This window comes from Mesocricetus auratus, unplaced genomic scaffold, assembly GCF_017639785.1.
Source record: "Mesocricetus auratus isolate SY011 unplaced genomic scaffold, BCM_Maur_2.0 Super-Scaffold_100020, whole genome shotgun sequence".
In the NCBI taxonomy this organism is placed as follows: Eukaryota; Metazoa; Chordata; class Mammalia; order Rodentia; family Cricetidae; genus Mesocricetus; species Mesocricetus auratus.
In genome coordinates this window covers 6253411-6269247 of record NW_024429201.1, presented here as the reverse complement: position 1 = coordinate 6269247, position 15837 = coordinate 6253411, and the positions used below count along the sequence as shown (strand labels likewise).

The 15837-nt window shown below is 44.6% G+C and overlaps 1 protein-coding gene across 2 annotated transcripts in view; it reads left to right on the top strand.

Moving 5' to 3' along the window:
- The window catches only part of LOC101840873 (chondroitin sulfate proteoglycan 4), a 74938-nt gene that overhangs the window by 24469 nt on the left and 34632 nt on the right, over positions 1 to 15837 (top strand). For both annotated transcript variants that reach the window (XM_040729010.1, XM_040729009.1), the window contains exon 5: positions 1413 to 1589. In XM_040729010.1, the coding sequence (XP_040584944.1) occupies positions 1413 to 1589 (177 nt within the window). The remainder of the gene's footprint in view (positions 1 to 1412; positions 1590 to 15837) is intronic.

Sequence of the window (15837 nt, the reverse complement as noted above, 5' to 3'; positions counted from 1 at the left end):
AGAGATTTGTCCAGAATTCCAACAACTCCTTTGGGGCATTGGAAGTTCTTGCCATTGTGTTTTGGTTGCAGACTCATTAAAGCTAAATTCCCATCTAGCTTGAACATGCCCTTGATCTCTGATACTGAACTGTAGTCTTCAGCATTTTCCAGTAGTTCAGTCTAAAAGAAGGAAAAGGTATTTAATCAGATTTTTGGTTTCTATAAATCAAAGAGGAATAACTACACTATCCAGTGACAATTTCAGAATTTAAATTAAAAAAGATGGAATCTAACAGGGATAAAAGTAAATGTTACATTTGCTTTATTACTGTGAAATAGATATTCTGGGGCAGAATAACTTGATTGTAATGTATTCTGATTGTCTATGGGAGACATATATTAATTTACGAGACACATGATTTATTATGAAAGTGAAGGCTCAGGATTAGGAGGTAGCAGATTGTCCTAGTTACATTTCTGTTGCCATGATAAAATACCCCCCACAAAAAGTGAGTTAGAGAGAAACGGGTTTATTTCTGCCTGTAATTCCAGGTAATAGTTCATCATAGTAGGGGAGTTACAGGGGCAAGACCTGTATCACTTCCATAATCAAGAATAGAGATAAATAAATACATCCCTGCTGCTTGCTCTCTTGCTTATGTTTAGCTCAATGTCTTGACTCTTAAGTAGTTCAGGACCCCCTGCCTAGGGAATGGTGCTACACACAGTAGACTGGGTCTTCCTACATCAGTGAACTTGAGACAGCCCCCCAGAGACACACCCACAGACCAACCCAATAGAGACAATTCCTCCTTGAGCCCCCTCTTTCCAGGTGAATCTAGATTGTCTCAAGTTGACAATTAAAACTCACAATCACACATAACCTCAGACACAGAAAACAATCAAGGAAACAATGCCTCCTTCGCTCAGAAAATGTGTTTAGGGGAACTTAATAGTTTCCCTAATCCATGTTTCCAAGGAAGAGAAATGAAGCCCCAGCAGAGCCTAGATCTAACAGTTGAAATTGCCAAATAAAACAATCAAAACCTTCAAATGTAGTTGCTTTAAATAAGCGAGTAGAACTTGAACTTTATTGTGGTGTCCCATTGGTTGGAAGGCTGGCTTGTGCACACCCAGCACACGTTATTGTTAGAAGTGGCACTTAAACTCAAGTCTTCTGCTACCAACCCAGCGTTCTCGTTGCTACACCATATGGTGTTTCTCTCCCTTTCCTTACACCTGTCTTAGAGTGCGATGGTGTTTCAGGGTGAAGTGTGATGCCATCTACCACAGTGCCCACTCTGATGCCCACTCAGACTTCATGGGATGAAGATGTGCTTCTGTGCTTTAGGGAGATTCTTAAGCTTGGACTTATTGTTTAGCAGTTTGGTCATGGTTTAGAATTGAGTGATTTTGTTGCTTTGGTTTCAGGTGGAGCAGAAGTTGATTTACTATGTTCATAACGGCACCAAGGAGTTAGTGGACAGCCTCACCATATTGGCAAACAGCTCAGAGCTTGGGAAACAGAGTCTGCCTCAGACTCTTTTTGTGACTGTTGAGTCTGTAAATGACAAGGCTCCAGTAATAACAGCCAATAAAATTCTCCAGGTAAGTGCTGTGTGCTTTTGATTTATACAAGAGCTTCAAGACAAATTGGTTTGGATTTATATCAGTGCTATTGTAAAATAGCAAGACATGTATATGGCCATGCTTGCTTGTTAACATGTCTCTGCTGTTTCAAAGAATTATCAGCTGTTACTTAGCAATATCTTTTGGGGTACTGTTGTAAGGTAATAATTTTGTGTTTTCTTTGAATTTCTTTTACATTTATTTATTTGCTCTGTATTTGTGTGTATGTGTGTGTGTGTGTGTGTGTGTGTGTATTACACACATAAACATAGTATGGCACATTTGTGGAGTTCCAAGGACAACTTATGAGAGCTGGTTTCTACAATGTGGGTTCAGGGATCTAGCTGAAGTTGTCAGACTTTGTGACAAGTGCCTTTACTTTCTGAGCCATCTTGCTAGCCTCGATTCTGCATTTCTTGAGCGGGTGCCACTCACAGTGTCGTTGCTGAGACATGGTCTTTTGTGGTGGGTTAGGGAGGTGTCTACATGTGCATAGTTCCCCCTAAGCTAGTAGCATGATGATTAAGACAGTAGTTTTGCAGTAGGAATATCTGGGTAAGACTCATGACTCTACTATTGGCTGTGTGAATTGGGAAAGTTAATATTGTCCTGGAGAACAAACACTTAATATCAGGAAGTTGCAGATTATGGTCTATAGCTCTGATTAGGCTTGATGCCTACTTATTTGTAAGTGTACATGTAAGAATTGTCCTTGAAGTAGATAGCAGTTAAAAAGAGACCACCATAATCAATGTGCAGGTGACTAGAGTACTCATCTCAAAATCAGACATTCATGTCACATCCTGTCTTAGTTTTCTATTGCTGTGAAGAGATACCATGACTACTTCAAGTCTTATAAAGGAAAACATTTAATTGGATTAATGGGAGCTGGCTTATTCAAGCCACCACAGAAACCTAAAGCTGTGAGGACAAGAGCTTCATGGTGGGAAACGTGGGAGCATGCAGTTAGACATGGGCTGGAGAAGGAGCTGAGAGTTCTACATCTGAATCCACAGGCAGCGAAGAGAGAAGAAGACACTGGGCCTGTCTGAAACCTCATAGCCTATCCCCAGTGAGACACTTCCTCCAACAAGGCCACACCTCCAAATAGTGCCATTCCCTATGAGCCTATAGGGAGCTACTGTCATTCAAACCACCATGTACTCCTTCCCTCAAGACTCAGGGATCTTTAGAAGAGGGGATGGGAAGATTGATTGTCACGTCTGCTGCGCGGCCTGTGTCCGAGAACGTGCGGAGGGTGTCGGGGATTAACAACACAGAGACTTGTTCAACGATGTAAAGAAAACTTTAAGCAGGCCCCAAAAAGGTTCAAGAAAACTTCCTAAGAAAAGCTCCCACCAGAGAAGCTTCTGCTCTCTCCACCCTGGCTGGTTCTGCTCTGACACCAAAAACTGATCTGGGCGTGGCAGAAGAGGCGGTTTAGTCTTTGGACAAGGTCGAGGTCAGGGTGGCTTCTGTGGGCAGGCCTTTTCCAGGAACTTATTGCCCCCAGGCTTTGTATTGTTTTTAGTAAACATGTTTTTAGTAAACATTGCTTACAGCTGCCTACTCCCAGGCAGAAGGGGAAGTAGGTCTCTGCTCAAGGTCCGGTGTTCCCACAATTCACCCCTTTTTATTTTTAAATGAGGCACTCCTGGCTTAGGTCAAGTAGGGTCACCCTCCCTTTCCCGTCCTTGGGGGACCTTGAACCCCTGTCTTAGGCGGGAGGGGTCTTCCCCACAGGTTGCCCGTCAACAGAGCGCCCCAACTTTAAATCATCTGTAACCAACCTTCATGGCTATCGGGATTGCCATGGGCTAAACTAAGCAATACTTGGTTACGGATCTCTTGCCTCTGGTACAAGGCACGTTTGAGCTCGGCATAAAGCCAGAATGCCTACCGCCACTGCCACCATTTCCAGGACCCCCACTGACATAGCGCCTCTCCATCACCGTACCCATCACCAGATCTGGGCCATAACATTCTACCAGCCTTCATCTGTTACAAGGGTAACATGCACGTGATTTACATTCTGTTACAAGGGTAACCCACATGTGATTTACATTTACAATTTGATAAAGTTTACAATTGTTCCAAGATCTGCTCAGGAAAGCATTTAGAAAGTGCACTTGCACAGATACATTAGGTACAATCATTGATATCACACATGTAGCATTATGAAAAATATGAACAATAGGCTTGTTGCACTATCCACAGAGCACCAATTTGTTCCTGTGGTGATGCAGTTTGTTGATTTAACGTCAGCTGATTATGCGACTTGAGTCAAAGTCTCCTTTTTGTCGCATTAGGACAAGTTGCATCTCTCTAGAAAAATACACTGGCCTAGTCGTGATTCCAGAAACAGGAACTATCAAGTCTGATATTTCAAGTGACCATGTCCTGTTCAATTACTGAAAAGAGGCTTTTGCCCCTCATCACAGTCCATACCAATGTCCAAATGTTTTAAATGGGTCCTTTTTTCTCTGTTGGCTTCACGATGAAAACTCATGGGTCCGGAAGGTTGATGCAGCAGGTCTGTTGAGAAACTGGAAATCTCGAACCGACTGTTTTCTTTCTTTCTTGGGCTCTAGATTGGATGACATCAAAGTTCAGGAACACTGATTTAGGAGATCTCACTCAAACTGGCTTAGGTGGGCTCCCATGGTCTCAGGTCCAGTTTTTCTCTGCTCCATGCCGAAGCTTTTATTCTTTTCCTACAAGAAAACACAAACATGCCCTCGACCCCAAATTAGGGTCTTCTCCACTGTCTAGTGCATGGATGTCTCCATTTGACCTGAGCAATAGTTGCTCAAGTTCCATCATGCCAGAATCTGTCTGAAGCTCACTGGCATTCACATTATAAAATTTTTAAATGAGGAGTGTATTATTTGATGAGTCATATGGGGACTGGGGACATTATTCCCCCTTTTTTATTTTCTAAAAAAATTTTTTTGAACTGTTGAAGCTGGACCATAATAGTAGAAGGATTTGTCTACCCTCCTTGGTTGACTATCTAGGTAAATTGGGATTACTACTTAGATTATTTGTAGATGCCCATTAAAAAGGACATATCCATTAAATATTTCCCAAAAACATCTGAAAATCACTCAAAGATTGTAAACTATACTGTGTCCAAATAATTTTTGAAAATTATTTGAAGTCTGTGAGCAGTCTTTCCCAATCTAACCTGTAGAGCTCTCACTAGCTGACAAGGCCTCATTTGCATCTTAAATTTTTCTGTTAAAACATTAACAGACTGGCTGGATGTTCCTTTTGGCTATATTTAAAGCAATCTAGGTAGCTTCTTAACTATTTTTGAAGGGATTTAAGTATCCTTTTAATCATATAAGCAGTTCACACTCACGCATTCACAATCACATTTCATACGTACCGGTGTGGCCACACCATACGTTCAGAACATACATGCATCTTTCAGTCATCCTTTTTCCCTAGGTCATGATTAGTCTGTGGCAATGAAGCTTCCTTAATTGAAATCTATGTAAAAGAACAACTCCAGCCAATCCTTGAACTAAGAGGTTAAAAAGTCCTGTATGTTCTTTATCATTCCTCCATTTGAGCTACACTCATGGGGTACCTACTCCTTGTAACTCTGTAGATGCAAGGTGGAGAGGCCAGGCTTTTGGCCAAAAGTTTTTAGAGATGACTCACAAAATAGAACTTAAATGTAAACAAAAATTTCCATTCTATATACCTTTGTCTTTTTCTTTTTCTTTACTTAATACCAGAACCTCTTTACTGTTACAAATTTTTTTTCACCTATTTTTTTTTTAAAGTCAGGGTTTCTCTGTATTGTTTGAGGCTGTCAGTCCAGCCTGGCCTCAAACTCACAGAGATCCGCCTGCCTCTGCCTCCCATGTGCTGGGATTAAAGGCGTGTGCCACCACCGCCCAGCTTGTTACCAATTTTTTTTTCTCTGTATTATTTGGAGGCTCTCTTGGAACTTGCTCTGTAAACCAGGCTGGCCTTGAACTCAAGAGATCTGCCTGCCTGTGTCTCCCGAGTACTGGGATTAAAGGCGTGTGCCGCCAACGCCCGGCTATTCACCCATTTTCAATCCAACTTTCAACATAGGATGTTCCCTCATAAAGGCGTGTTGGGATTAAAGGCGTATGCCACTGGGATTAAAGGTGTATGCAGCTGGCAATCTCTTGGGTTTCCCTACTTCTTGACCCTGGTATCAGGCTTAGGAGGGGGAAACTCAGAATGTCTAGTTTCTGACTTTTTAATCTCATTGGCAGCAGCCACTCCCAATGTATTATTGGTGTTATAAAATTTGATGAACAGGGAGCTGGAATGACTAACTGGCATCAACATGGGGGGAATCCTCACCAACGCCCATATTTCCCTTACCTGAGTGTTCAGCAATGGTTGGATCATCTTTATCATGGTGAGCATTCCTAGTATCCGGAGTAGTATTGGAGTCGACATGCCTGATGCACCGTTCGGGGACCCAATAGGCTTCTCACTTCCTGTAGGGAAAACACAAACAGCCCCTCGGACCTTAGCTAATAGGGGGGTGGGTGGCTGCCATTTTCCTGTAATCAAATCCTTCCATCTGACCCATCCCAAGGACTGGGAGGGTTTGTCCAATGTCTCTCCATAGCAGACAAATTATTACGGTCTATGGTCAAAAAATTTAAAATGTAAAGTATGGTGGATAACTGAATATTGGGGAAGGTAACATACTCCCCCTTTTTTATTTTCTTAAAATACTGTTTGAGAGTGGCATGGGTGCGCTCCACAATAGCCTGTCCCGTGGGGTTGTGAGGAATACCAAAAGAATGGACAATGTGATGTTCCCTGCAAAAGGCAGCAAAGCGATTGCTGGCATAGGCAGGGCCATTGTCCATTTTTAGGGCATCAGGAACGCCCATGTAGGCAAAGGCCTGCAAGCAATGAGAAATAACATCTTTAATCTTCTCTCCTGAGTGGAGAGAGGCAAAAATCAGTTTAGAATACGTATCCACCGAGACATGCATGTATTTTAATTTCCCTGCCTGCGGCAGGTGAGTGACATCCATTTGCCAGAGATGGTTGGCCCTGAGGCCCCGGGGATTTACCCCCTCATTGGGAGAATTATGATAAGGGGCATAATCAGGGCACTGAGAGGTAATCTGTGTAGCTATGGATAAGGGGCATCCAGTGTGAAATTTAATGGAGCGGGCATTTAGATGATACCTCTCATGGAGCTGGTGGGCAAGCTGCTCCTGAGTAAATAAGACCCTAGGGCGGGTCAAAGAGTCAGCAATTTGATTGCCCTGGGCAAGGGGTCCTGGAAGGTTAGTATGTGCACGAATAAATCCCACATAAGCAGGGTGGATGCGCTGCCAAATAAGATGTTGGAGCTGAACTAATAAGGAACGAACCTGGGAGGTTGGAAGAACATATGGAGAAGTTTCTAAAGGTCTAACAATGTTGGCAACATAAACACTATCAGTATATAAATTAAAGGGCTCTCCCTCAAACATTTGGAAAGCCATCAAGCAAGCAAACAACTCGGCGGAATGTGCTGACATCTGCCCTATGGGTACCCTCTTCTGCACCTGAGAAGAAACCACCACCGCGAAACCCTTGGAGGAGCCGTCTGTAAAGACTGAGTGAGCTCCAACTAGAGGGTTCTCCTTTAAAATCTTGGGAAAGATCACAGGGTGTTGTTTGAAAAAAGACATCAAGGGGCTGTTGGGATATTGGTTATCAAACTGAGCACCTGTAGATGTAATAAACAGGGTCCACCCATCATGGAAGATCTGTAGATGTTCCACCTCCTCCTTACCATAAGGACGGATAATTTTATCAGGACTCTTTCCAAAGGTTTGAATGCTAAACTTGTGCGCCTTCCACAACAATTGTAAAATGAGATCATAGTAAGGGGTCACTACCTTCTTAGGGGAGGCTGACAAATGTATCCAATAAATAGGACCAGTCTGCCAAAACACGGCAGTGGGCGAAAAGCTAGATGAAAGTACAACCAGAACAAGGGGCTGCCCATAATCTATACGCCGAAGGTGGGCTTGCTCTATACTTCTTAACAACAATTGTAGGGCTTCCCTAGCCTCTGGGATAATCTGTCTAGGGGAAGTTGGAGCAGGATCCCCAGGAAGAATATCATAAAGCGCTTTAAGAGCCCCTGTTTTAATAGAAAGAGAAGGGCGAAACCATTGCACCTCTCCCAAAAATCTCTGCCAATCATGAAGTGTTTTTAAATTTGAACAATCGATCTGGAGTCTTTGTGGCCGGAGGCCAGTTTGTTGAATTTGATGACCCAAATAAGTATAAGTGGGTCTCTTTTGGATCTTTTCAGGAGCCAAAATAAATCCTCGGGCCTCCAGAAGCTCCTGTAGCTCTGCAAAGGCTATGTAACATTGTCTTTCTTCGGCCGCGGCCAAAAGAATATCATCCATGTAGTGGATAATGTAAAGGTCAGGGAACTTACGTCTGAGGGGATCTAAACAGGCAGCTACATAAATCTGGCATATAGTTGGACTATTAGCCATCCCTTGGGGGAGCACCACCCATTGGAAGGGAAGGGCAGGCTCCCTAAAGTTAATCGCAGGAAGGCTAAACGCAAACCGAGGACTATCTTGAGAATGCAAGGGAATAGAAAAGAAGCAATCCTTCAAATCAATGACAATCAAATGCCAGTCTTTAGGAATGGCCACAGGCACGGGCAAGCCAGGCTGCAGAGCCCCCATAGGCTGCATGGTCGCATTCACTGCCCTCAAGTCTTGTAGTAACCTCCATTTCCCTGAAGATTTTTTTATTACAAATATAGGGGTATTCCAAGGGGACGTGGAAGGAACCAAATGACCTGCCTCCAATTGTTCTTGAACTAGCTGGTGAGCCGCCCTTAGTTTCTCCGCTGGTAAGGGCCACTGTTCCACCCATACCGGATCATCTGATAGCCATGTGATGGGTATGGGGGCTGGCGGCGCAACAGTGACCCTCATCAAAAATGATCAAAACCCTTCCTATCCCCTGGGGCCCTGGTCTCCAAAGGGAGGGATGCCACAGGGCAAACCTCTCCCTGTTCTAGTTTACCTAGTTCCCTCCCCGGGCTCCAGCCCCTCCCTTGCGTCATCTGGGGGCCCCTGCTTTTGGACTTGGGTGCCTGGGTGGTGAGGACCACTCCCATTTCTTGCATGAGGTCCCCTCCCCAGAGGTTAATAGGGAGGCCAGGCAAAACATATGGCTGGAAAAGCCCTGTGTGGCCCTCAGAGTCTTGCCACTTTAGGATTCTGAGGCTTTTTTGGGGCACAGCCTGTCCTATTCCCTGGAGGGTCACTGTCCCTTCCTCTTTCGGCCAGGCGGGGGGCCAGAATTTATCTGAGAGGACAGAGAAATCCGCCCCAGAATCTAAGACGCCCCTAAAGGACTTGCCTTCTATCTTTAATGTAAGCTGGGGGCAGTTCTCCATAGTGGCTACCCAAAATGTTGCCGGGCCGGTACTTCCAAAACCTTGGTTGCCCCTTTTCTCTTTAATTTTTCTAGCCTCACAAGGAGCTGTAGGGAGAAGGAGTAACTGAGCAATCCATTCACCTGCAGGGATGGCAACAACCCCACTGCCCACTGATGTCATTATTTTAATCTCCCCCTCACTATCCTGGTCTATAACACCGGGGTGTACCTGGATGCCTCGAAGAATAGTACTGGACCGTCCCAAGAGTAGTCCGACCGTGCCTGGGGCAATGGCCCATGCACCCCAGTAGGGAGGGCCTGGATCCCCATTTCCAGTGTTAGGATTCCCTGGGCAGAGGGAGCAAGGTCCAATCCTGCACTCCCCGAGGTGGCTCTAAGGAGGTCTGAGATATGAAGGGGTTGCTCTGGGGGAGAAAGTGAGTCCTGCCACTGCCCGGAGCAGGGGTCATTGCCCCGTACACATTGGTTTTGGGGCCCTGGGGCGGGGCCCTCCTCCCGTTTCCCTGATTATTATTAGCAGGAAGGAAATTTCCCTCCCGGTCAGTTTTAGAGTAGCAGTCATTGGCCCAATGATATCCCCTTCGGCAACGGGAGCATAAACCAGGTCTCTTGAGACCCGTAGTACTATTTTGAGGGCACTCTCTACGGAAGTGTCCCTCCCTACCGCAGCTGAAACATGTTTTTCTCCCTCCCAGAGTAGGTCTTTCTTTCCCCACTTGGGGCCGAATGGCAGCAGCTAACACTTGGCCCTGGATGAAGTTCCCATCAATGTCCCTACAGATCCGGATATAGTCATTTAGACTTTTATTGCGATAGGGGCGAAGGGCTTCCTTACAATACTTATTTGCATTTTCAAATGCCATCTGCTTGATGACTGGCATCGCAGGCCCAATGCCCCCAAATATTCTTTCTGCTACCTGACTGAGACGGTCTACGAAGTCTTGAAAAGGTTCGGAGGGTCCTTGAAGGACTTTGGACAGATGATCCCCTCCTTCCTTGGAAGGCAATGCTTTCCAAGCCCCTTGGGCCGCTGCTGCCACTTGGGCATAGACTGCGATGTCATATTGCATTTGTTGCTGAATGGTGGCGTATTGACCACTCCTGGTAAGCATCTCCACATTTCTCTGGGGCTGTCCGGCCTGTGCATTTCTTTGGGCTGTCTGGCTGCATCTTTCCTGAAACTCACCTCTCCAAATCAAATAATCTTCCCCTGATAGAGTCGCTCGGCAAAGCTGCTGCCAATCACTAGGTGTCAAGTTAAGAGACGCAAAAGATTCCATTAAGGAAAGTGTAAAGGGAGCCTGTGCTCCATAATTTAAAGTTGCCTCCTTAAGTTGTTTTATATCCTTAAAATTTAAAGGGTTATGATGCCGAATGACCTGTCCAGAATTGTTCAGGTCTGGAACTTCCATTACTGGGGCCACCACCGGGCAGCATTGGACCCCTCCTCTGGGTCTTCCCTCCAGCTCCGAGAAGGACTGGGTTATCTCATAGGAGGAGTCCCTTTTTTCAGAGTATGGAGAAGGGTTTCTCTTTCTGTCCTGTCTTTCCTTAATTCGAATATTTTTTAGTTCTTTTTTAAGGGCTGCGATCTCAGCAAGTAACCGTTCCTTTTCAGACTGTGACGAGTCTGAGTCTGAGCTACTTCCATTTTCTAGGTCTGATAGAGAAGAATATAACCGATTCTGACTGGAGCCCTTTTTTTTGGGTTTTGCCCGGAGACCTCTACCCGTTTTTTTGTTGTTACTAAGAGACTCCTCCTCATCCTCACTAACAATGGAGCCTCTAGTTTCAGTCAGGGTCCCTTCAGATGATTCATCATCACTCTCTGCCCCTGAACTCAAGGAGGCTTGAGTCTCAGTCTCTTGTAATTCTAAAAAAGCCTCTTTTGTGTCCTGAACTACCTGGCGGTGACGAACCTTATCTGTCAAAAGTGCTCCCCTCACTAATCTCCATAAGGAGAATGTCGTAGGGGGTAAGGACTCAGATCCCTCTTTTCGTAAAAGTCTATGAAGATCACGGCGAACCTCCTCCCAATCTGGAATATTTAAGTTTCCCCCAGTAATGAACCATGGACTGGCTCGTTCGATCGATTTTAGAAAGCCTTCTTGGGTTTTAGACTTGACTGCAGTCCCATGTTCTTTAAGTAACTTTTTTAGTTGATACTGCAATGATTCTAGCTTCCCGGAACTATTCCCCATAGTTTCTTAACCCCGTCCACTTACCTCGATTTCACGATCTCGGTAGGACCTCCAATTGTTGAGTCTGCTGCTCGGCCTGTGTCCGAGAACATGCGGAGGGTGTCGGGGATTGACAACACAGAGACTTGTTCAACGATGTAAAGAAAACTTTAAGCAGGCCCCAAAAAGGTTCAAGAAAACTTCCTAAGAAAAGCTCCCACCAGAGAAGCTTCTGCTCTCTCCACCCTGGCTGGTTCTGCTCTGACACCAAAAACTGATCTGGGCGTGGCAGAAGAGGCGGTTTAGTCTTTGGACAAGGTCAAGGTCAGGGTGGTTTCTGTTGGCAGGCCTTTTCCAGGAACTTATTGCCCCCAGGCATTGTATTGTTTTTAGTAAACATGTTTTTAGTAAACATTGCTTACAGCTGCCTACTCCCAGGCAGAAGGGGAAGTGGGTCTCTGCTCAAGGTCAGGTGTTCCCACAATTGATAACATAAGGAAACAGTATCTTCCAGATGTGACAGGACAGATACACATTTGAACTCACAGCAATTGTGACAGCTTTCACAAAACTTTTGAAAGTCTGGCCAAACAAAACCCCAACATAGACTTGTAATCCTGTGATTAGCTGAAGAGCTATTGACATTTGACAGCTACTGGGAGAAGGAGAGTCAGTTTCTTTCAATGATGTGCCCCCTGATAGGCTGACCACACAGTTTGGCAGGCCCCAGCCCCTAGACTAGCTGAGCAACACAAACTGGACTCGGTGGAGAAAGGAAATACTCATTCAATTTGTAAATGTCAAATAAAAACAAAAATGTGTATTTATGGATTGTGTATTCAGCAGTATACATACTATTTATGCACGTGTGTATACATGCTTGGATATATATTACTTTGTACATCTTTGATACATTCTGTCATTTAAAAAATAGTATCAAAAAATTGTCTTCCCTTTTCAGTTAGGAAACGAAAACTCAGGAGGAAATGAGGCTCCTGATTAGGGGTTGGCTGTGAATTAATTGGACTTCAACTCTAAGAATCTCTGTATGCTGTCTTGGCTGTGCTTTTTTTGAGGAAGGATTTTAAACACCACTTTTTTAAATTAAAGGGTGTTGTGTTGTTTGGTGTCTAAATGATGTTGAGGTTCCCAGGGCTTTGCTCATGCCAGCCAAGTACTTTTTCTTGTTTTCTAAGAAGCAAGTGTCTAGGCCATCATGCCACAGAATGGCACAGCACATCACCATTTATGACTGACCATTGACCAAACAGCAAAGGACCTTTGTTGACAGTGGAGGCCAGATAGGTGACAGGGAAGAACAGGAATAAAGGAATAAAAGCGAAATTGGAAGCAGTAAACCTTGACCTCAATTTATGAAGCATTCCAGGACCTATTAATCCACTGTGTAGACAGCCCAGGGGCCCAACAGGAGCTAGGCTAAGTAGCAGGTCTGACATTGTTTTAAAAAATGGCTGGAGTTTCAGTATTTGTTCAAGGCAATGGGACCTAGGAATGCGGCCTTTAGTGCTTTACAGCTCGATGAGTTATTTACCCTCTGCCTCTCATGAGGAAGTTGCTTGTGCCTTTGGGTCGTGTGAGTTTTCTTTGCAGTCTTTACACCCTTCCCCTTGAATGCTGTGTACTGGCTGGCAGGTGTCTAAACCTCCCATTTTCAGTCACATTTGCCCCTCTCCCTCACACAGGCTCTTCTGTTGCAGTTCCCACAGAGGTTGCTCGCAGAGTCATCTGACAAGTGAGACCGTTAGCTACTGACAGACAGTGTTGCTGTCAGTGGTTGTTAAACACTGCTGTAAAAGTTTATTGACTGTTCACAGAGTCCTGGTCCCTTCTGTACCTGGTGTTGCTTCCATGGTCCTCCCGAGGCACTGCTGGGACATTAAAGCATAGTGTAGTCATAAGGAAGGAGTGACCTTGAAGCCCAGTGTCTTGTTCGGATGCTCTTTCTACCATGTAGGACTGTCCTGTCAGAGAACGCTGACATTGTAGAGGGAAGATCTCTCCAAGGACTGCACCTTTCTAAGGACGCATGCATGTTTGGGGAACCGAGGCCTCCGCTAGGTGGAATTGGCAGAGACAGCCAGGACTTGGTGCACTGTGGCTAAGATTTATTTCAGGGAAACAAATGAAGCAAAATCAGCAAAGGGAAGCAACTCACGGGGTGGAGTCCAGAGGAAACTAGGTCAGCTCTCTGAGTGCTTTTCCAGTGAAGTCACTCGGGAGGGACACAGTCAACTGGCCCAGTGAATTGTGACAACACATGCAAAGTGGCTTCTACCACAAACCTCGTTAGTTACCTAGTGGCCAAGGTATTTTCTGGGACTGGTCAGGTAGGCATGTGCCTTCTGCCTGGTAAGATCCCAAATCCCAGACCCCCCTAGGAGAAAAGGGGGGTCCACCACAGAGCACTAGGCACACACAGTATAGACAGCGTGAGTCCGTTATCGTTCGGGGAACTTTATAAGCCAGTATAGAGAACTGGCTAACAGTCTCAGGTACCAGCCTGGGGCCAGGCCACAAGTGGACCTCTCTAAGGAGCAGAATCTGCCGTTCACTCCTGGGAACTCCTCTAAACATAGGGCTGGGGTTGTTACATGATTCCTTTGTATGCATATTAGAGGGAGGAGCCTTTCTTATTATTTTTTTCATGACAGGGTTTCTCTGTATTGTTTTGGAGGCTCTCCTGGATCTCGCTCTGTAGACCAGGCTGCCTCTGCCTCCCAAGTGCTGGGATTAAAGGTGTGTGCCACCAACACCCGGCTGGGAGGAGTCTTCTTAATCAAGGAGTCTTCTAGAACAAAGTTAATCAGTCTGAAGGAAGCCTGTTGTGAAAAACTTGGAGTTGCAGGAATAGCAAGTGGGAGAAAGAGAATGATAACTATCAACTCCACGAAGAGAGTTGATTTCAGGGCATAGGAACCCTCAGTATGATGCAGTTTTGTTCTTTTGGTTTCCAGAGACAATACTGGGAAGTAGCCAACATTTGTAAGTCCCTCCCCACTTTACGAGTCAGGTTAGCTATAAATGTGTCACCTAACTGATTAGATAATTTCTCATTTAATTTTTTCAATAACTTTGGAGTCAAAGGAGGGTTACAATAAATGTTTGAGGCAGTGAAAAGTTAAGTCACTTGGCAAATACCATACAGTTAGTAAAATCGGGATTTGAGCCTGGGTAGTCTGAGTTCAGAGTCACACCACATAGTGGGAATGATCTGGAGGTTACGGATCCTGTGGTTCCAAATAAGTATTTTAAAATATGCTAAATGAAATAGAATATGCAGTACCAAAATGCCTTGTGTCTAATGCACACACACACACACACACACACACACACACACACACACACACGTGTTCTCACACAGTAGGTTGGTGTGTAAAATGTATTAATTACTTTGGGTAATTGAAAGGCATTGCAAGCTATAAAACTAGCAAAGCCAGATATTTTTATATAGATGAGCAATGCTCCATCATCCCTCTTTCTGTTTCTGGGAAAACATGACCTTTGTGTGTGTGTGTGTGTGTGTGTGTGTGTGTGTGTGTGTGTGTGTGTGGTAGGTGTGCACATGTATATGGAGAATATAGGTCAACATTGGGTGTCTTCTTCAAACAATTTTCCACCTCATTTCTTTTAAGATAGTGTTTCACTGGACAGAAGCTCACAGTTGGGCTAGGCTGGCTGGCCTACCTATAAGTACTAGGGATCCTCCCATCTCCACCCCTAGTGCTGGGATTACAAGCGCGGGTCAGATAGACCTGACTTTTTATGTGGGTGTTGGGGATTGCCTGCACTTACTGACCGAGTCATTATCTAGCCCAGAAACGTGATCTTTTATGAGCTGAGTCAAGTTCTAGGGGTAAATCATCAACTGCTAAATTCTCAACTCCTAGAAACCGATACCATAGGGTTACAACAAAGTTGCTATCACCTATAACAATCCATACCCTACTCTCCAAATACTGTCAGGATTTTTTTTACTATATTAAGAGTCCTCTGTCTTCTAGGTAGGGAAGCCTGCTTGCTGTCCTCAGCTTTGAAGTCTCCTTCATTATTCCAGATCTGCCAGCCAAGTTAACCCCACCTGCTCATTGCCTCTCTATGGATTTGCCCTTCTCAGATGGAAAGTAGGTTGGGATGGTGAATAGTAGGGATCTTCTTCCAGACCTGGCCAGCTCACTTTGTGGACTTTTGTGGTCATCCAAAGTCATGGTCACAAAGGAAGAAAAAGAACGAACGAGAAGAATTTAAATATCCCAAGGAAAAGGGTAGAGTTTAGGGAAACACATACAGACACAGTCAGTCAGTCAGTCAGTCAGTCAGACAGACAGACAGACAGACAGACACATACACAGAGTGAATACAGTTGAATGAAGTTTTGTGTACTGAAATTTTACAGTATAATAATAATATCTACTATCAATCTCAATCTAATTTCAACTAGAAAAGGAGCCCAGAAGTGGCCAGGATTTACCTTGCTAACTTAGCCTGTCTAGGAAGTTCATAGAATCTAAGATTTGCTATTATTTCCTGCCCCAAATTATTTTTGTTTTCAAAATATTTCTGTCTTTCCCACTAGACTGTCTAGTAATAAT